The sequence below is a fragment of the Tamandua tetradactyla genome, chromosome 6 (genome assembly GCF_023851605.1).
Source record: "Tamandua tetradactyla isolate mTamTet1 chromosome 6, mTamTet1.pri, whole genome shotgun sequence".
NCBI classification, from domain to species: Eukaryota; Metazoa; Chordata; class Mammalia; order Pilosa; family Myrmecophagidae; genus Tamandua; species Tamandua tetradactyla.
The window spans coordinates 16,202,843-16,223,134 of record NC_135332.1 but is presented as its reverse complement, the minus strand read 5'-3'; the positions used below and the strand labels follow the sequence as shown (position 1 = coordinate 16,223,134).

Genomic DNA, 20,292 nt, shown 5'->3' with positions numbered 1-20,292 from the left:
GCTGGGCCGTGCGTTCCAGGGCCGCTAGCCGCTGGCTCCCCCCAGCCCCTCACAGAGTGCAACCCAGGCCTGGGCCAGAAGGTGTCTGAGGGAGGAGGCAGCCTACACCCTCTGAAGGGGTCAGGACATGGGAGGGACATCTGGGCGCCTGGCCTGGCACGGCTCTGGCCAGGCTGGACCCAGCAGCTTCCTCCTCGTGAGCCTCCGGGCCTGGGGTGGGTTGGGGGTTCCAGCTGGGGGAACGGCCCGAGTCGATGCTCAGGCCTAGACTCCTGGGCACCCGTCTGAGAGAGGCCCTGGGTGTGGGCCTGCAGGTCGTGAGCCTGGGAAAGCCTGGCCCTAAAGACCCCTTTTGCTAACCCTAATGGGTCCCGCAGGGCCTTGGGAGAGACAAGGCAGCTTGGCCGCTCTGGCCTCTTTGGGCGCCCCCTCCAGGGAGCTCTCCGGGGTTTGGCTGGACCCCTCCAAGGGCGCTTGAAGTGAACCTCCCTGCATTGTCCTACCTGGCACAGCCAGGCCCGTCACCAGGGTGGAATGTCACCTGTGCTGTGCAGCAGGCCGAGCAGTTTGCTGCCAACTGGGGACACGCCTCTCAGGCAACCCCGCTCATATCCCGCCCCACCTCCACCCCACAGGGTGCATACAGGGAGAGGCTCAGGCCAGCTCCCCAGGGTGCCCAGGCTGGCCTGGGACAGCACCTGGGCTGGGGCAAGGGTGCCACCTAGCTTGCCGCTGACGCCCCCTGCTGGGGGGTGCTGGATCCACCCAAGTGCCCGTGGGAGGGCGGGGCGGAGCCGGCCCCACCCTTGGGTCCACCCTTGGTCTCCAGCCTGGGGAGGATCCCAGGATCCCAGCCGAGGAAGGTGCGAGGGGGGGCAGCCTGGGAGACGGGCCACTGCCCCATGAAACTCTGACCCTTCCACCCCCCCCACCTCCCCCTCCACAGGCAGAGGGTGGCAGCCACGGGCTCTTTGCATAATCCTGTGGCTTCGCTGTCTTCCCCCAGCGGCAGCAGGACGGCAAAGGGGAAGGGCCGAGCAGGCCAGCATGGCGACACCCCTGTCCCACCCTCGGCGGCGCCCTCCCTTGTTGCGCCAGGCCATCAAGATAAGGCGCCGCAGGGTCAGAGAGCAGCAGGATCCCCTGCCCCAAACGGCCGCCGAGGTAGGAGTGACCTCATGGGGAGGAGAGTGGCCAGGGTGGGGCTCTGTGGTCTCGGGGTGCGGTCAGGGGCTGAGGATGGAGCCCGGGCCTGAGGTCCCCTCCCCTGCCTACCCCGGGGCCTAGGCAGAGCCTCGGGTTGCGGCGTGGGGTCTGCCCTGTCTTCTCGGGCGGCCCAGGCTCTCAGGCTGGGGGCTGAGCCTCACTGAACCCCTTCCTCTCGTGGGGCTGGGGACCCCCCCACCCAGTCCTCTGCACCTCCGGCTTCACAGGTGCAGGCCCCAGTGGGCAGGGGGTGCCTTGCTGTGTGTGGGGGGGGGGGGCGTGCTCCATGAAACCAGCTGAGCAGCCCCCCGCCTGCCCACATCGCCCCCCGGGCTCCCACCTCTGCTGCCGGGCCCCACTTCCGCCACTGGGGCCGCCCGATAAGCAGAGCTGTTTCCTCTGGGGAAGAAAGGGCGGTGGGGACACGGTGCCGAGAGCTTGCGCCTGGGGCAGCTGAGTGCCATGGACCTCAGCCACGGCCCTCTAGGGGACGGGGATGGCAGCCTGGGGACCGGACCCCCAGGAGACCTGCCTTGGGAACAGGTGCAGGGCACGGCGGGGGCGGAGGTCGGGATGCTGGGGCCCCTGCGGCCTAGCCTAGGCCTGGCCTCCAGGGAAACCATGGTCCAGGGCCCCGAGGACACCTTGTCTTTTCACCTGCTTCCCAGATCGAGCCCCCGTCTCACCACTTCTCTCCTGAGGAGGTGAGTGTGGGAGTGGAGGCGGATGATGATGGCGGGAGGTGCTGGAGCAGCCCTGTCTCTTCCTGGATGTCCCCCTACCCCATGCCCATAGCTAAGGCAGCTGGGGGGGGAGGGGCCGGGACTTCTGGATCTCGCTACCCCTCCCCCTGCACACACACACACCTGTCGGTGCCTCATCCCCATCTGGGAGCTGGGCGGGGGTGCTGGGAATGGCGCATGGGCTGGCGGGTGGTGCTCCTGAGCCCACGGGGGCCCCCGAGGTGACCCTGCTGTGTGGCAGCGGGCCCTGCTCTATGAGGAGGCCGTCTACACCGTCCTGCACCGCCTGGGCCGGCCGGAGCCCAGCCACGTGGCCGAGGCCTCGGAGCTGCTGCTCTACCTGCAAGAGGTGAGCCCAGGCCCCCTCTCCACCCCATCCCCCTGCTCACCTGCCCTTGGGAGCCCTCCTTCCCGGCCTGGCACCCTTGCTCTGGTGCCCCAGGCCCCCCACGCTCCTACTCTCACCTGCACCCACCCCAGGCCTTCCACCTGGAGCCTGAGGAACACCAGCGGATGCTGCAGCGGGTTCGGGAGCTCGAGGTAACCAGGCCAGGCCGCCGGACAGGCAGGGAGGTGGGGGGGGGGGCGCGGGCCCCTCCGGACCTCAGGGCGCCCCACCTCTCTCCAGAGGCCCATCTTCTGCCTGAAAGCCACCGTGAAGCAGGCCAAGGGCATTCTGGGCAAGGATGTCAGTGGTGAGTCGGGGTCGTGACAGCTCTTTCCCGCCTCTCCAGGGAGCCCCCCCCGCCCCCCCACTCTCAGATGGCGCCCCGAGTCCCTGCCCGCCTACCTTCCCGGGGTGCAATGGCTGGGGAAGCCCCCGTGAGCACGCTGACACCCGCTGCCTTGGGCCCCCTCCCAGGATTCAGCGACCCCTACTGCCTGTTGGGCATCGAGCAGGGGGTGGCGGTGGCGGGGGGCAGCCCTGGGGCGCGGCGCCGGCAGAAGGCGGTGGTGAGGCACACCATCCCGGAGGAGCAGACCCACCGCACCCGCGTCGTCGCGCAGACGCTCAACCCTGTCTGGGACGAGACCTTCATCCTGTAGGTGTCCTGCCTGGACCCCCGGCCGGGCTGCGGGGGCGGCGGGGACACACCGAGTCTCCCGGGTTCTGGGCAGGGGCGGGGGGGGGCACCGTGCCCTCGAGGCCTACAGACAGCACAGACCAGAGACACAAATGGGGTGCTGAGGCACCGGCGGGGACATCAGGAGGCGGCCTGGAGCCCCCGCTTCTAGGAGGGAGCATTCCATGGGGGGGAGGAGGAGTCGGGCTAAGACTCATTGGTGGGTGATATCGGGGATAGGAGCGGTTTGGGGGGACAGGCTCTGGACTGGGGAAGCCCGTGGTCTGCTTGGGGGAGAGGGGGCTCTGCCCCTCCATGGGCCCTCAAAAGTGCCCTGCCCTCCCCACAGGGAGTTCGAGGACATAAGCAGTGCGAGCTTTCATCTGGACATGTGGTGCGTGACACGCGCCCCCCATCCCTCCAGGAGGGGCAGGAGAAGGGGGGCTGGGGAGAAGGGAGCAGACGCCCCTCCCAAGGGGCCATGGGCTCTGCCTCCCGCTCAGACCCCCCCCACCCCCGCCAGGGACCTGGATACGGTGGAGTCTGTGCGACAGAAGCTGGGGGAGCTCACGGACCTGCACGGGCTGCGAAGGTGAGCAGGGCGGGGTCCGCAGGGGTCCCTCTGTCCCGCCCCCACACACACACGCAGGGGATGCTGGGCCGTTTCCTTGAGCAGGGCGGGGAGCTGCAGCTGGGGTGCAGTCCCCAGCCTGATCCCTCGGGATGCGTGGTCCTTGTCTCTCCTGGGACCCCTCCCCTGAGCAGGATCCTGAAGGAGGTCCGCAAGGACAAGGGCCAGGACGACTTTCTGGGGAACGTGGTACTGAGGCTGCAGGTGAGAGGGCTGGGGTGCGAGGCCCTGAGGGCTTGGGGGAGGGGTCCGCGGTGTGCACCGAGCGGAGCCCGGGGGGTGGCCTCCCCTGCCCCCGACCCCGGGTGAGGCTCATGCCGCCCGGGGCCCACACAGGAGCTGCGCTGCCAGGAGGACCAGTGGTACCCCCTGGAGCCTTGCACCGAGACCTACCCCGACCGCGGCCAGTGCCACCTCCAGTTCCAGCTCATCCACAAGCGGGTGGGTCTGGGCCAGAGCCGGGGGTCTCTGCCTAGCTCCCTCAGTGGCCTGGCGGGGTTGCGGGGTTGTGGGGTTGCGGGACTGGGGGGCTGGGGGTGCACTCTCCCCGCTCACGGCTTCCTGGCCCCATTGCAGAGGGCCACCGCCGCCAGCCGCTCGCAGCCCAGCTACACAGTGCATCTCCACCTCCTGCAGCAGCTCATGTCACACGAGGTCACCCAGCACCAGGTACAGCCGCCCTGGGGCCGGTGGGGCCAGGGCCTCCCCAGCAAGCCCTCATGGCCCTCCACCTGTTCCCCTTAGGCAGGTAGCACTTCCTGGGACGGGTCGATGAGTCCTCAGGCCACCACCATCCTCTTCCTCCATGCCACCCAGAAGGACCTGTCTGACTTTCACTGCTCCATGGCGTGAGTGCCCAGCTCTTTCCTGTCTCTACTACTGCCACCCTCTCCCTCGCCCCCTTTGTGGACCAGCAGCTGCAAATGCAGCCCACAGTCCAACCTTTAGGAGAGTATTACTTGGTCAAACTGTGTGTTTTAGATCTTGAATGGGTTGGTTAAGTTATAGAAATCCCGGTTTCCAGTCTCTCATGAAATAGTAACTGGAATTGCAAAGCCTTCCTCTGCAGAGTGGCATGTCTCCCCAGCCCATCACCACTGCTGACGGGCCACGTTGCCCCCTTACGCCCCCTGCCCTGTCCTTCTGGGTATTTCAGCTTGCCTCCCCTTCCCTGGACCCCGCCCCAGCGTCCCAGGACCTCCGGATTGACTCATCAGTGCACTGACACTGACGCCCCCAGCACCACATTAGGTCCCGGGAATGCCAGGAAGGGGCCCCAGAGTTCACGGCAGGCCTGTGCATGGGAGAAGGGTGGAAAGAGAGGCCAGTCGGGGGATCCTGGCCGGAGGAGGGATGAGAGCAGAGTGTTGCCCAGAACCAGGGCTGGGACTTAAGTGTGGCTGGAGCTGGAAGGGAAGGAGGCCAGAGGCCAGTACAGGGCCAGGACAGCAGGCAGTGTGGTGTTTCCGGGTGGGATGGTGGGGTGGAGGCGAGGTGAGGGAGTGGAGCGGGCACAGCCCCTGCACCTGGGTCCCGTGGGGACTTCTACCTGTCCCTGAATTGCATCTCACCCCCCCTACAATCTCCCACCCAAATGCCAAGTCTCAGCCCGGCTGTCACCTCTGTGAGGTCTTTCCAGAACCATCTAAAGAGACAAGCTGGCTGATTTTTGCCATGTGTGCATGAAAGCTCAAGTCCCCAAATCTGAGTCTTCCAAAGATGCAAGGAATCCTGTTTTCTTTTTTTTAAAATAAGTATCCTCATTTAGAGGATGGGTAATTAATTAACATTTTTGAAAAGCACCTGGTGGGAGCAAAAAAAAAAAATCCTACAGGTCACCTGTTGTCACGAGTTTGCAGCCTCTGCTGGTTGATAGGGACCCGGAGGGGACTTTGGGGCTGTGGGGGGTGCATCCCGCCCCACGGCCTGGGGCTGTGGGAAGGGCAGCGCCTCCCCCTCCCTGGGGCCGGCTGAGGACCTCCTGTCTGCTGTAGGCAGTGGCTGGCCTACAGCCGCCTCTACCAGAGCCTTGAGTTTCCCAGCAACTGCCTGCTGCATGCCATCACCAGCATGGAGTACCAGTGGGTCCAGGGCCGGCTCAAGGCAGAGCAGGTGGGCTTGGGGTGGGCGGGGGTATGGGTGGGGGGTGGGCGGAGCTCAAAGAGGGCAGAGGTGGGAGTGGCTGGGGCCCCATAGACCTGTGAGGGCAGCTGCGTCCCTGGTCCTGCAGCTGGAGGAGCTGGCCACGTCGTTCAGTTCCCTGCTGGCCTATGGCCTTTCGCTCATCCGGAAGTTCCGATCCGTCTTCCCTCTCTCCGTCCCCGACTCCCCAGCCCGGCTGCAGGCTCTGCTCAGGTCAGGGGCTTCCTCTCTCCTTCCTCAGTGGAGTCCGGGAAGAGGGAGCAGGGGGTATCCCTGGGGTGGGGCGGGCCTGCGTGAGGGGTCAGCGGTGGGTGTGGGGCAGGGGCTGTTTTGGACGTGGCCTCCTGTCTCACAGGGTGCTGGCACAGATGTGCAAGATGAAGGCCTTTGGAGAAGTGTGCCCCAACAGCCACCCACTCCCCCGCCTGGTGACAGAGGCCCTGCGGGTAGGGTGTCTACCCCGGGTCAGAGGAGGGCATGCGCCCGGGCCTGGCCACCCCGCCTACTCACTGCCTCTTTGCTGATAGGCTGGCACCATTGAGTGGTTCCACGTGAAGCAGCAGTACCACCAGCCCATGGTGCAGGTGAGGGCCAGGGCGGAGGGGGGAGGGGTGCCTGCCCCTCGTGGCCCTGCTCAGCCCACCCCGTCCCCTCCAGGGCTTGCTGGCAGCTGGGAAGGCCTTGCTGAGCCTGGTTCAGGACATCGTTGGTGACCTGCGTCAGTGCCAGCTCACGTGGGGCAAGACCTTTCACAAGTGAGTAGGCGGCCGGAGGGGCAGGGGCCCAGCTCGGGGACCAGAGAGACGTGGGGTGGTGCCACTGGGTCACCTCTCCCGCCTTCCCTCCAGTGTCCTCAAGATCGACCTCTTCTCCACGGCCTTCCTGGAACTGCAGTGGCTGGTGAGTCCCTGCGCGCTCCTCCAGGCCGTGCCCCCCACCCTGGCTCTGGACACCCCCTGCCCACTGCCCCTTTTCTTTGCAGGTGGCCAAACGGGTGCAAGACCACATGGCGGCGGTGGGGGGCCCCATGTCCCCGGAAATGGGCGAGAATCTGTTCCAGCTTTTTATCAGCCTCAAGGAGTTCTGCCAGCTGGGCCCTGTCCTCTCTGAGAGGTGGGATGCAGATTGTGGGGTCGCCGGGGGTTGGGGGATGGAGAGGCCATGGCCCACCCTGAGCCTCCCCCAGGCTGAGTTCCGGCTCTCGCAGGGACGGTGCCCTGGCCCTGGATGGTTTCCACCGCTGGTTCCAGCCAGCCATCCCTTCCTGGCTGCAGAAAACATACAGCGTGGCCCTGGCCCGTGTACAGCGAGCTGTGCAGATGGATGAGGTGGGGGCGGGGCCTGGAGTGGGGGCGGGGCAGTCCTGGGGACCTGGTGGAAGCAGGAATGCCCCTGCTGGGAGCTCTTGGGGTCAGTTGTCTGCGAAATGCTGCCTCTGCAAATCCTTGGCTTCCCGGTCCTGCCTGGGGTGGGGGTGGGAGTCTGGGCTGAACCTCAGAAGTCCCTGTTGTAGCCCCCAGCCCAGCAACGTGCTTGGTTGTAGTGGAACCCATAAGAGTTGCTGAAGAAAAGAGGGAGGGGCATGAATTTGGCTGGGCCCTGAGCCTCCTTTCTGTGCGCCCCTCCAGCTGGTACCCCTGGGGGAGCTGACCAAGCACAGCACCTCGGCTGTCGATCTGTCCACCTGCTTCGCCCAGATTAGCCACACGGCCCGGCAGCTGGACTGGCCCGACGCAGAGGAGGCCTTCATGATCACAGTCAAGTTTGTGGAGGTGCAGCGTCACCCTTGTGTCCTCCAGGCCTCCCCGAGGGTACCCTTGCCACCTCCCCACCCTGGATCTCCCCAGGGCTCACCTGAGCAGCCTGCAAAGGCCTGTGTCCAACCCCACGCCCAACCCCAGGTCTCTGGGCTTCCTGTGCCTCCCCACCTCTGCCCCTCCTGGGCTCCCGCCACTGACTGATCCCCCACCTCACCGCCCCGCCCCAGGACACCTGCCGACTGGCCCTGGTGTACTGCAGCCTCATCAAGGCCCGGGCCCGCGAGCTCTCTGCGGGCCAGAAGGACCAGGGCCAGGCAGCCAACATGGTAAGGGTCTGCTCTGGGGGCCCGGGGGCCCAGCCCGGTGGGGACGCAGCCCACCCGGCACTGCAGCCCTCTGTCCACGCCTGTCCCCAGCTGTGCGTGGTGGTGAACGACATGGAGCAGCTGCGACTGGTCATCGGCAAGCTCCCCACCCAGCTGGCGTGGCAGGCGCTGGAGCAGCGTGTCGGGGCGGTGCTGGAGGAGGGGCAGCTGCGGAACACGCTGCACGCGCAGCTGCAGGGCGCACTGGCTGGCCTGGGCCATGAGATCCGCACGGGCGTCCGCACGCTGGCTGAGCAGGTGCCGCACCCTGCCCTGTGGGCCCCCCACCCTGCCCCCAAGCGGGACATGGGCTGGTGGCCAATCCCTGCCCCTTCCCAAACCTAAACTCGGATACCCAGCCTATCCCCTCCTGACCCCCTGCCCGGGTTGTGTCCCCAGCTGGAGGTGGGCATCGCCAAACACATCCAGAAACTTGTGGGTGTCAGGGAATCTGTCCTGCCGGAGGATGTGAGTGACCCTCGCCGCTTGCTGACCCTGCCCTGCCAGCTCATTGGGTCTGGGGTGGTGAAGGGGTGAAGGCCCTGGGGTGGCCCAGGTTAACCCCCAGACCTGGGCAAGGCGCATTCCCTCCCTGGGTCAGGAGGGGGCTGGGCTGGGTCACTCCCTGAGCTGCGGTCAGTTGTCCTGGGGTGTCTCGCCTTGGGGGCTGCAGTGAGGGGGGTGCTGTGGGCAAGGGAGGGGGATGCGGCTTGTGCTTTGCAGCCAGACAGACTTCAGCATGCAGCCTCTTGGCTGGCCTCAGTCTTCTCACCTGCGAGTGGGGATAACAGTGCATACCTTCAGTTGTTCGGGGGAAGGTTATTCGTTAATTCACCCACTTATTATGAAGAACCTACTGTGTGCCAGGCACTGATTTAGACACCGGGGAGATATCGGTGAACGCCTGATAGAAATCCCTGCCTTCCTAGAGCTTACGTTCTCGTGGACGGTGAAAGGACAGCTGAATAAGTGTGCGTGTGGGGAACATGTTAGGTGACAGTAAGTGCTAACGAGGAAAATAAAGAAGGGTGGCATATGTCAGAGGGAGGCTCTTTTCAGTAGAGAGGCCAGGGAAAGTCTTCCTCGGAGGGTGGCAGCTGAGTCAGGACCTAAAGGAAGTCAGGGAGGAAGGGAGCCGAGAGGCTGGCCAGGGGAGAGCACCCAGGCAGAGCGCACGCAAGGCCACAGGCCCCGAGTCAGCGCCATCCATGGCAGTTTCAAGGACAATAGAGGAGGTCAGCATGGCCAGAGCAGAAGGCATGGGGGGGACAGATGGCCGGAGAGGTTGGCGGGGGCTGGAGAATGAAACTCACGGAAGCTCCTGGCTCTGTTTCCTGGGACGCAAGAAGGTGGTGACTGCCTGGTGGTCAAGGCCAGGGAACAGGGGCAGGACCTGAAAGGGCCAGCACCAGACAGGCTCCCTGCCCCTCTTCCCAGGCCATTCTGCCCCTGATGAAGTTCCTGGAGGTGGAGCTCTGCTACATGAACACCAACCTGGTGCAGGAGAACTTCAGCAGGTCTGCAGCAGCCGTGCGCTCTGCGGTGCCCCCACCCCCACCCCGCCATCCTGCAGCCCCTCCCCAGGCCCTCGGCTTCCATCGTTGTGTGGGGACCTCCCTATAGAAGGTGTATCTGGCCTCTGCTAAAATACTCCCAGGGATGGGGAACTCAGTACCTCACAAGCCTGCTCCTTTCACAGCTGCCCAATTTAAGTATTAGCAAGTCCTTCCTTAGGTTGAGCCAAAATCTGCCTATCCCTTCACCTTAGTCCCGGGCCCACCTTTTCACATAAGCCAGAATCGAATCTCAAAAGTCTTCAGAGCAGTGCCTGGTGCATAACAGGCCCTCAAATATGCGGTATAAATGAATACATCGACTACTTTTAAGCTAGGGCCCTGCCCCCCACCAATCCTTTTTTTTTTTCTAATTAAAAAATTTTTTTTATTAATTAAAAAAAAATTAACTAACACAACATTTAGAAATCATTCCATTCTACATATGCAATCAGTAATTCTTAATATCATCACATAGATGTATGATCATCATTTCTTAGTACATTTGCATCAATTTAGAAAAAGAAATAGCAAGACAACAGAAAAAGAAATAAAATGATATTATAGAGAAAAAATAAAAATAAAGAATACAAAAAAATATATAAAAACAAACAAAAAAAACTATAGCTCAGATGCAGCTTCATTCAGTGTTTTAACATAATTACATTACAATTAGGTAGTATTGTGCTGTCCATTTTTGAGTTTTTGTATCTAGTCCTGTTGCACAGTCTGTATCCCTTCAGCTCCAATTACCCACCCACCAATCCTTGATTGCACGCTTTTTTTTTTACTTACCTGCTGGACTTGGCTGTTTGGCATATGCTAAATTTCCTTTATTTCAGATGCTTATTAGGACTGTGTCTTGGGCACTATTTTATTCTCCCTGCAAGGCAGAGGTGCTTATCCATACTGTGTGTTGAAATCCTATTGGTTTTGGTTTCTCTGATCTTGAATCATGGTTCAGACATAAGGGACGTGGGGGCCTCAGCGTCCCCTCCTCAGCTTTGTTGGTTGGCTGGGGTTTGGGAAGTAAGAAGGAGTCTTCACTTAGGTTGAGAGACCCTGTCTGTCCCCTGCTTGTCCTCCTTTCCCCAGATCAGCCCTCCCTCCCATCCTCCCTCCCATCCTCCCTCCCATCCTCCCTCCCTCCCATCCTTCCTCCCTCCCATCCTCCCTCCCTCCCATCCTCCCTCCCATCCTCCCTCCCATCCTCCCTCCCTCCCATCCTCCCTCCCTCCCATCCTCCCTCCCTCCCTCCACTGCCTGCCATTCCCTGCCCCCACCTCCCACCTCCACCTCACCTGTGAACAGGTGGAGCAGGAGATGGCAGGGGTTGGGGAGAAGCTAGGGGTGGGCCTGGGCTCCTTGAGGGCCCACGTTTCTGAGAGCGTTTCTGCTTTTTTCTCTGTCCTCCCCGCCCTGTGTCCGGCTGTCCCTTTGCGCCTTGCTCCAGCCTTCTGACCCTTCTCTGGACCCACACGCTCATGGAACTGGCGGAGGCAGCCATGTCCCAGCGGAGCTCGGCCCTGGCCTCTAGCAGACTGAAGACTGCCCTGCAGGTAAGAACCCCCGCAGCAGCAGCAGGACCTGGTGGGAGGGTGCCTGGAGTCACCTCGGACGTCTCACCCCCTAGAACCTGGAGATCTGCTTCCACGCAGAGGGCTGTGGTCTGCCACCTGCGGCCCTGCACACCGCCACCTTCCAGGTAGGGGTCTTTTGGGGAACAGGTGGGTAGGAGGGAGGAGCCTGCATTTCCCGGCTCACCTGTGCCCAGGGCCCAGCTGTATAATCCTGCAGGGCCCAGTGCAAACTGCAAATACGGGACTCCTTGTTAAACAATGAAGAATTTCAAGATGGTGATGGCAGTGTATTAAACCCCATGCAGGTGCCTTCTAAGCCCCGAAGGTCTGTCCAGGCCCAGTGAGCACTTGGGTCTGGCTAGCAGCCTGGCCATTCCTGGGGCGGCATTCACCTGCCAGTGGTTCCATAATGCTCAATGCGTTCCGCATCAAGTTGATGTCCCCTCCCCTGTCTGTGAGCTCCTGGAGGGTGGGACGGGGCTGTGGTGAAGTAGGACAGTGCAACTGGGTGTGCCTCGTTCCCAGGCTCTGCAGAGGGACCTGGAGCTGCAGGCGGCCTCCAGCCGGGAGCTCATCCAGAAGTACTTCCACAGCCGCATCCAGCAGCAGGTGAGGCTGCCCTCCCCGCTGCTCCCTGCCTGTGAACCCTGAGCCCCGGCCTCGGCCCCAGATGCCCCGCCCTGAGCAGACCCTGCCCATGCCTCCCACCCCAGGCGGAAACCACCTCTGAGGAGCTCGGGGCCGTCACTGTCAAGGCCTCCTACCGTGCCTCTGAGCAGAAGCTGCGGGTGGAGATGCTCAGTGCCTCCAATCTGCTGCCCCTGGACTCCAATGGTGAGTGGGGACTGCCAACCCTGGCCTGCTGGTCCCAGCGCCCCCACCCCACTCCGCCCCGAGGGCTGTGCTCACCTGGCCAGCGCATTGGGTGCATTCCCTCCCATCACCAGGAGGGGTCAGGGCTGCCGGGCAGGGCTGTGCCCAGTGGCCACCCTTGCACACACCTCCTGGGACCCGCAGGCTCCAGCGACCCCTTCGTCCAGCTGACCTTGGAGCCCAGGCATGTGTTCCCTGAGCTGGCCCCTCGGGAGACCCAGAAGCACAAGAAGGACCTTCACCCGCTGTTTGATGAGACCTTTGAATTGTAAGTCGGTGGTCCCTACACTCAGTGCTCCTGCTCTCCTCCCCTGGCTTCCCCAGAGAGGGGGTGGTGGCCACGAAGATGTGCTGTCTGGGGGCCAGGCAGAACCCACTGGGGGTCAGAGCAGGTGTCCCACCCTGGGCTGGGCCAGGTGCTGGCTTTGCAGTCCTGCCCCACCCATCCCGGCCTGGCCTCAAAAACGAAGGAGCTCGCCCGCGTGCCGGGGTGGGGGGAGTGCAGCGGTGGTGAGTGGGGTGGGCAGCTGAGCCTGGCTCTGCCCCTGCCGCAGCCTGGTGCCCGCGGAACCGTGCCAGCTGGACGGGGCGTGCCTTCTGCTCACTGTGCTGGACCACGACAGGCTGGGGACTGATGACCTGGAGGGGGAGGCCTTCCTGCCGCTGCACTCGGTACCAGGCCTGCCTGGAAGAGAGGAGCCCGGCGAGGTGCCGCAAACCCGCCTGCCCCTCACCTACCCCGCACCCAATGGTAGGCCTGAACCCCGGGGACCAGGCCAGGCTGTGAGTGGGGCTGCTCCGGCACAGGGCGTGCAGGATGACAGATCTGTGGGGACAGAGGCTCAGGCAGAGCGCCCCAGCCAGGCCAAGGCAGGGCCAGAAAATGCCTCTTGCAGCCAGAAGCCTGTGGGACAGATGTGATGGTTTGGGTTGCTGAGTATTCCAATGGATCCCTTGGTCTCAGCAAAAGGCCAGTGAACTCGAGGCTTGGCAACATGACTTTCCCTGGTTGGGGAGAGGGGCATTTCCATGCAAAGCATTCCCCAAGCTTGGGGATGGTGAAAGTTTTGTTATGGTTTTGTTTGTTTGTTTGTTTGTTTGTTTGTTTTTGCATGTACAGGCACCGGAAATCGAACCCGGGTCTCTGGCATGGCAGGCAAAAACTCAACCTGCTGAGCCACCGTGGCCTGCCCTTGTTATGTTTTTGTTATGCTTGTGATGGGCCAGTTCTAAGCACTTTACGAGTATTAACTCTTTCAATTCTCACAACAACGGGTGTTATTATCCCTATTTTACAGATGAGTAAACTGAGGCAAGGAGAGGCTATCTAGCTGGTCTAAGGTTCTCATGTAAAAATGTAATAGTCACGACTGAGGCATGTGCCTGCCTTCCATGCTGCACTGGGCTCTGCACGGGGCCAGCGCCGTAGCATGAGAGAGGGGGATGCTTGCAAGGTTGACTGGCAGGCACGTTCTGTCAGCTTGGCTGGGGCCGGGCAGCTGGGAGATGGGGCAGTGTTGTGTACCCCCCACCACCAACACTGTTCTCCCCCTGGGCAGGAGCTCCCCAGAGTCTGACCTCCACCCCCTGTCTTCACAGGGGACCCGATCCTGCAGCTACTGGAGAGCCGAAGAGGAGACCGTGAGGCCCAGACGTTTGTGCGTCAGCGGCGTCAGCGAGCCAAGCAGGCTGCTCAGCATCCCCCACAGCCAGGGCGGTAGCAGCAGAGGTTGGGGCTGGGGGTCCCTGGTTGGGATGGGCCTTCCAGTCAGGCCTTCTCCACCATACCATAGCCTTCCGGCCAGGCCTAACGCTTAGGAAGGGTCCTGCTGGTCTGGGGAGCTCCTGCTTGCCGGGTGGCCCTTGGTGATTGGTGCACCAGGAGCAATATTTATATTCCCTCCTCAGCCTGGAGACCCAGCCTTGGCCTTTTCTGCCAACTCCCAGCACCAGGCAGGGGAGACAACTGTCTACATCTCCTGTCCCATTCCCCTCTTTTGGAAAAGCGGCTCTGGCAAGCAGGCTTTCAGGCTCTCTGCCTCTCCTCCTGCCTGTTCCAGCCACTGGGATGGAGCAGACTCCCTTGGATCTGTTTTCCAGCACCCACCCGGCTCACTGGAACCAGGGTGGGGGTTGGGGACCCTGCCATGGTTGAGACTGCAGCTGCCCTTGGTGGAGGGAGGAGTCCAGGTCCCCTTCCCGGGGAGGGGGGTGGTGCCAGCACCCAGGGCAGGATCCTGGAGCCAGGAACCTTCTGGCTCTGAATAGGTGAGAGCTGCTAGGTGGTGGGGCTGGCATGGAGGGCAGAGGCAGGGAGGACAGCTCAGCTGGCTGGGTCTGCAGAGGATGTTTCCTCCCTGGGGCCACAAAACCCAGCACCGAGGAACTTTCTTAGCAAAAATAATAAAAAATAAAAATCCATTTTCCTTTTAGAAAAGAAACTGTTGGCAGAAGGCTATATGGTCAGGTCATGCATCCTCAGAAGAGGATGTCCTGCCCCCACCCTGGCCCACTCCTCGCTCCCCCATGTCACAGAGCAGAGGTGGATCAGGGCCTGACTGATGCAGGGACAGGGGCAGTTGGCATTCCTGGTCTTTTGGCCACAGCTTTATTGGCAGGGACATCACCGGGAAGTACCAGAATTGGGGCCCACCTGGGCAGGTGGCCCTGAGCCCTGGGTTTGTCACTTGGCTGTGACCCTATTAACCGGTCTCGGCCTGCACAAGTAGCACAAGGCAGGCAGGGAGGCTAGACAAGGTTCTTTTCAAGGCCCCTCTCAGCTGGAAACTTCTGGGACCCTGATTTAGAGAGGATCCCATGGGGTGTCTTTCTCACACCCACTTAGCCCAGGCGAGTGCACAGGAGAGGGAGGAAGTGGTTTTTACGGGGCTGGGGCCCTCATCCCTCAGGGCCAGGGTGTGATGGGGGGATGCAAGTCATTGTGATGCAAAGGCAGTCGGTTCCCCTCCTCTGTGAAGCAACTGCCCCCCCCCCCCCCCCCCCCCCCCCCCCCCCCCCCCCCCCCCCGCCTTTGGAACACATCAACAGTAAGTAAACCAGTCACAGCCCGGAAGAGAAGAGTCACTGGGCCGGCCTGTGTGTCCTGGGATGGGCCCCATCTCATCGACCCACCCCATCCAGCACCAGCCAGGTCTGGTCCAGAGGTGGAGCTCCGCCTAGGGGGTCTGAATGGCTCCAGGGAGGCTGGAGGCCTCTCTTCAGCTCTAGCCACACCTCAGGGAAGGGGCAGAAACTATTTCCAACTGAGGCAGGGCTCTGGGGCCCAGACCAGGGAGGAACCAAAGCCAGGCTTGGGCTGCTCATAGCTCAGATGCCCTCACTTGGGACCCTACTTCCCCTCACAACCAGACACAAACCACCACTGCAAGTTCATATTTTATTTCCAATAGGTTTGGAGCTTTGTTGATTTTTGCATTTTTGTAAAAAAAAAAAAAAGTTTCCACTTAATTCACTGAAAGCCCTTTCGTGCTGAGCCCAAGGGAGTACCTGGGCTGGGCCTAGACCCTTCACAGCCCTCTTGCTTCTGACCCAGACACCCAGTGCTGGCAGTGGGGTTGCTACCCTCTGCCCACTCTGCCCTCCCTCCCCCGCTGCATCTCTCTGTACAGAACAATTTTTAAAATGGAAGCTAAGACACAATATACGTCAGACAGGCACACACACATGCACACGGGCGTCCACCCCAGAACGGGTGGGACGTCAGCTGCACTCAGAGAGCACCAAGGAATGCATATGGAGCCCCTCCTGGCAAGGAGAGCAGGGCCCGGGCCCCCTCCCTTGGTCCTCATAGTCGCAGCCCCTCCCCACCAATTGCCCTGCTAGCTGCCAGAGGGAGGGGGCAGACAGCAGGTGGAGGGCCCTGCCAGAGAGAGGAGAGAGGGACAGCCAAGGACAGTGAGGGTCACAGAGTCTGGCAGGTGGCCTTGGGGCCAGGGAGGCTGTTCTGGGGGGGTACGAGGAGGAACTGAGGGTGGACACCAGACCCCAGGAACCCAGGTGTCAGGAGGGGGCTGGCCTGAAGCTTTGCCTGCCAACCCCTGCTGCTCCCCCTAGGCCGAAATCCACATTTGGTAAAGAACACGGGCTGGGCTGGCTTAGCGCCCAGCACAGCCCCTCGGGCCTCACGGAGGTCCTCACGGCTGGGAACCAGGTCTGCCCTGCGGGACCCAGGTACCCCACAGTCCCTCCACCTCTCACCTGGGGAGGTGGAGTGAGCACAAGGCCAGACCTGAGAACTTCTCCCCTCCCCTCAGCCCCTTCCAGCTTCCCACTCAGGCCCTAGGAAGAAGTTAAAAATAGTTAGTTCCTACATAAAAAAGAGACAGAAAGATTCCCGGCCAAAAGGCCGGTGGGGGAAGAGGGGACTTTGTCTCTGAGTGGGTAGGAGCGGGCAGGGAGAGGACTGCAAAATAGTTTTCTTTTAAAAAGTGCTTGGTAAGTCTGTTTTAAAGTGTGTGTCTATATCTATGTACAGATATACACACAGACACTGTTCACACACTGGCTGCCCACGCAGACTCGCACACACACAGAAATGTATACATATACATAATCATATACATATACATACATACATACATATATGTGTGTGCATATCTATCCATATATCCACACACACGTACATACATACATATATATACACTTTAAAAAGTCCTAGGTGAGAAGGTCTAAGCCAGGCCAGGCTGGGCCTGCAGGGTCACGACTGGAGGGCGTGGGTCCGGCCCGGCTGACAGATGGGGCACTCGCTGCCCTCGGCACAGAGCTCGCATAGCACGGCATGTTGGCACGGCAGCACCGCTCGGTTCTGCTCCTGACACTTAAGGCATTTCACCGACTGCATGTGGAACACGGCCTATGGAAAAAGTGACACTGTGGTCATGGGTAGGGTCTCAGCTGCTGGCCTGGCCCTGAGTCCAGCAAGGTGCTCCCTGCACCCTCACTTCAGCCCACTCAGGGTGAGGACACAGAGCAGCTCAGTGGTGTGCTCAAGGCCACACAGCTGGCAAGTGGGCACAGGCCCGGCCTTCAGGCTGATCCCCTGTCCCTCCCTTCTGCTTCCAGTTTATCAGGCTGAGGGAGGCTGAGTGGGAGGGCAAGAGCCTGGCTGGAGAGGAAGGGTGGGCTGCTCTGCAAGTGGGACGCCGACACCTATACCTATACCTCACGGGCTTTTCCTTGCACAAGGCTTCCACCTCTGCAGTCTCATTTGATTCTGCAGTGATCCTAGATTCCCTATGAGAACACAAGGCCAGGGAGGGCTGATGAGTCCAAGGCCACATGGGGCCTGGCTGCTACACAGATGCCTTGTGAAGGAAAGAAGGCTCTCTCCCCTCCACTACACTGGCACCCAGGGCAACCCATGACAGCCAAAGCATTTGGGAATGTCTGCTAGCAGGAAGAGAAAGAAGCGCTCAGGATTGCCACTGAGAGAACAGGAATGGGAGCTCAGCTCGGGGCAGCACCCACCCTCCAAAGCACTGGGAATGGGCACTAGTGCCCCTCTACCTCCAACTCTGACCTCCCCATGGAGTGCAATATTTGACCTCGTCCCCTTCTAGCAGGCCAGCATCTTGGGTGGCCAAGCTGCTGGGCTGAGGTTCTTGGGAGGTGGTGGCCATCCCTGGAGCAGGCTGGACTGGTTCCCCTCTACCCCCTTGCCTGGTGCTCCCCTAACCTCCTGGGCTGACCTTGTCCACTTGCTCCAGGTGGGCCCGCAGCTGCTTCTGGAGGGAGTAGAGAGTGGGGAGTGACAGGGCCTCCAGGTCTGAAAAGGCGGGCAGGGCCTGCAGGCTGGGCCCTGAGGGCAGCCGCTCTAGCTCCTCCTGTAGTTTCTTCACTTGCACCTCCAGCGCATCCCGCTGCTCCCGGGCCAGCTCACACTCAGCGCCTGCTGCGCTGGCCCGCTCGCTGGCCTCCTCCGCCTCCTTCTTCCAGGCATCACAAGCCTGTGGGCCCAACACGCAGCGCCTCGTCACGATGGCACCCTGCCCCTGCCCCCCTGCCTCCCCGAGAGAGCGTCTTCGGGAGCCTGTGTGGGCCACTTTGGCTGCGGGCCAGCTGGGAAGCTGGGCCTGCTGTCTGGGGAGGGGGGCATGGAGGAGGCTGATGCTGCCTGCAGAGAAGAGAGGTTTCAGGGCCTTCTGCAAGAGACAGTCCATGGGCAGGGAAGGGAGCTGGGTCCGGCATGATGGGCGGAGCCTGGCACTCAGGCCAACACCTCCAGGGGCAGCTGGATTGCAGCTGGACAGGGAGCCCATCTCGGAGCCGAGAGCCCTTGACCTAGAGCCCTGAAGAGTCAGGGCTTGAGGGGAGAGGCAGGCAGTTCTGTAGGACTAGGTCACAACAGCAGCTCACAGAGGGAGATCAAGGCCTGGAACACTGACTAGCCAGGTCTTGATCAGCAAGGCAAGTTCTTCCATAGAGCAAAGAGTGAACACAACTAGTTCTCCCTGCCCCTGTGCTCCCCTCCCCCTCTGTATAAGGTGGGCTTGGGCTGGATACTGCAGGCACTGGAGACAGTGGGTGGGCATGGGGCCTAGTACCTGCTTGGCCTGCTTCCAGGATTCCTCCCACTGCTTGATGGTGCCGTTGGCTTCGTCTAGCTCTTGCCGAAGCCGGGCCAGCTCGGCGGCCCCTGGCCCTGACAGGAAAGCAGGGGATGTGCCCGGGGAGAAGCTTCCAGAGGCAAAGTGCTCCCAGATGCTGCTGCTCATCCCATTCAGACCTGCCCCAGGGAGGGGAGGAACATCAGCACTCGAGGGGCTGGAGCTCCAGCTCCCTTGCCCAGCCCTGCCTGGGGTCTTCTGGGAATTGGCCTGTACCCTGGGGAAGTGCCTGGTGGTTGTGCAAGGCTCTAGCAATGTTAGGCCAGGGAAGTTTGCAGGGACAGGGAGCAAGTGGTGTGGCTACTGTGGGTTTAGAGCCAGATCTAAACTTCACTGCCACCTGCTCCTTATTAGTTATTCTTTAACTACTGAGTCTTTTCATCCTCAACTGTAAACGGGGTTCCCATCACTTCCCTCATAGGGTAACTGAGGGGATTTAGGGAGTGCTGTATGTGAGGCAGCCTGTGAAAGCCCCTGTGGTATTATTTATGGTCCTGACCGGTTTTGGGGTAGAGGCAGGAAAACCTCACATCCTGCCATGAGGCCTAGGAGGAGATTCAGGAGAAATGACAAAAGCCAGAGCCTCCCATGATGGCAGAGCCAGAGCAGTGGCACTTAGGAAGTCCTGGATTCATCCCTCTTACTTTAGATGAGGAAACTGAGATCAAACGTGTCACCAAGATTCACATGAATAGTAAGTGGTCAAACCAGGACACAAGATCAGGGCGCCTGCTGCCAAAGGCCTGCTCTTTCTGCTCCACTAAGCTGCTTTCTGCTCCACTAAGCTGCTTACTCACCTACCTGTTCACCTGCACACACACTCTGTCAACTAATGTTTACTAACATTCAGCCCCCAGGGCAGCTCCCTGCCTCATTGGTCTCTCATTGACTTTTTCCTTGATCTCTTTCCAACTAATCCAGCCAGGGTGTTCCAAACCAAAAGGCTTTATGATATTCCACACTCTGAGCATCACAGGGGCACTGACATTTGACGGGCCTCATCTCATGATAGGGACATTCTACTCCACAGGAGGGAACTTGGAGCCTGCCCTGACATGAGGCTCTCCTGGCAGCGAGCTCCGCCACTGACTCACACTTATGGGGTATTTACTCTCTTGCTCATGTGAGGTCCCCTCTACTGCTCAGAATCACAGCACCCAGCCCTTTGCCTCCCCACCACTGGTGGCAGGCTCCAAGTGAGCCTGTGCAGCTCTGTTTTCCCACTAGACCCCAGTTCCATGAGAATCGGGACTACTGAGATCACATTTGTATATGAAACTGCACAATCAGTACATGGTGAAGGACTGAATGTACAGCCAGGATGTAAGGCTACAGTCAAGACACCTCCAAAATAAGTCATAAAAATGTAACCCTACATATCCGAAGCTACAAATTCTCATACAACAGAAAACAGCCAGCTTCAAAACAACCTGCCACAAACCAGAAAGGTATGAAATCAGGTACTGCCCTGATCTCCTGAAGAGAGCCTATAGAGGCTCCCAAACCTGACCAGAACCTCAGAAGGTACCTGAGTGCTTCAATCTCATCAGGACATCCTCAGGGGAGGGCATCTGCTGACCTCCGTGACTGGCTGCTGGGGAGGAAGGAATAATAGCTCTCCTGTTGGCTGAGATGTACAGGCTTGGACTCTGGGCTAAGTAAATCCTTTATATCCATCACCTCGGAGAACATTCGCAGCAGCCCTGACACACCAGGAGCATCTAGCCTGAGCTCTCCCCAACAGTGGCA

General features: G+C 60.9%; 2 protein-coding genes across 4 annotated transcripts in view; one reads left to right on the top strand and one right to left on the bottom strand.

Moving 5' to 3' along the window:
* Nucleotides 1-766: 766 nt before the first annotated feature.
* On the top strand, nt 767-14,925 carry UNC13D (unc-13 homolog D). Of its 3 annotated transcripts, none has more exons than XM_077163859.1 (33): nt 767-863; nt 1,007-1,164; nt 1,875-1,910; nt 2,191-2,298; nt 2,430-2,489; nt 2,578-2,644; nt 2,812-2,992; nt 3,363-3,407; nt 3,537-3,605; nt 3,779-3,848; nt 3,981-4,085; nt 4,221-4,313; nt 4,389-4,492; nt 5,639-5,756; nt 5,875-5,999; nt 6,142-6,232; nt 6,314-6,370; nt 6,444-6,541; nt 6,635-6,686; nt 6,769-6,899; nt 6,994-7,114; nt 7,415-7,558; nt 7,774-7,872; nt 7,963-8,169; nt 8,311-8,379; nt 9,349-9,428; nt 10,918-11,023; nt 11,098-11,169; nt 11,570-11,653; nt 11,758-11,878; nt 12,062-12,185; nt 12,472-12,668; nt 13,517-14,925. In XM_077163859.1, exons 2-33 carry the CDS (start codon nt 1,048-1,050, stop codon nt 13,636-13,638), a joined length of 3,273 nt encoding a protein of 1,090 aa, XP_077019974.1. In that variant the 5' UTR covers nt 767-863; nt 1,007-1,047; the 3' UTR covers nt 13,639-14,925. The 3 variants fall into 3 exon arrangements, with proteins under 3 accessions (XP_077019974.1, XP_077019976.1, XP_077019975.1); XM_077163861.1 differs by having other exon boundaries at nt 823-863; nt 947-1,164; XM_077163860.1 differs by lacking the exons at nt 767-863; nt 1,007-1,164 and adding an exon at nt 1,214-1,749.
* Nucleotides 14,926-15,283: 358 nt separating this feature from the next.
* UNK (unk zinc finger) overlaps nt 15,284-20,292 on the bottom strand; it is a 34,237-nt gene continuing 29,228 nt past the window's right edge. Inside the window, exons 14-16 of the mRNA XM_077163862.1 lie at nt 18,481-18,662; nt 17,626-17,883; nt 15,284-16,790 (exon numbers count right to left, since the gene is read on the bottom strand). Coding sequence (XP_077019977.1) covers nt 16,635-16,790; nt 17,626-17,883; nt 18,481-18,662 — 596 coding nt within the window. The 3' untranslated portion in view covers nt 15,284-16,634. The remainder of the gene's footprint in view (nt 16,791-17,625; nt 17,884-18,480; nt 18,663-20,292) is intronic.

Bases quoted from the DNA above. Each gene is read 5' to 3' on its own strand.
- UNC13D (XM_077163859.1), top strand. From the start codon at position 1,048: ATGGCGACACCCCTGTCCCACCCTCGGCGGCGCCCTCCCTTGTTGCGC. The intron at 6,233-6,313 runs GTAGGGTGTCTA...CTTTGCTGATAG, and splicing joins TGGTGACAGAGGCCCTGCGG to GCTGGCACCATTGAGTGGTT. The intron at 8,380-9,348 runs GTGAGTGACCCT...CCCTCTTCCCAG, and splicing joins AATCTGTCCTGCCGGAGGAT to GCCATTCTGCCCCTGATGAA.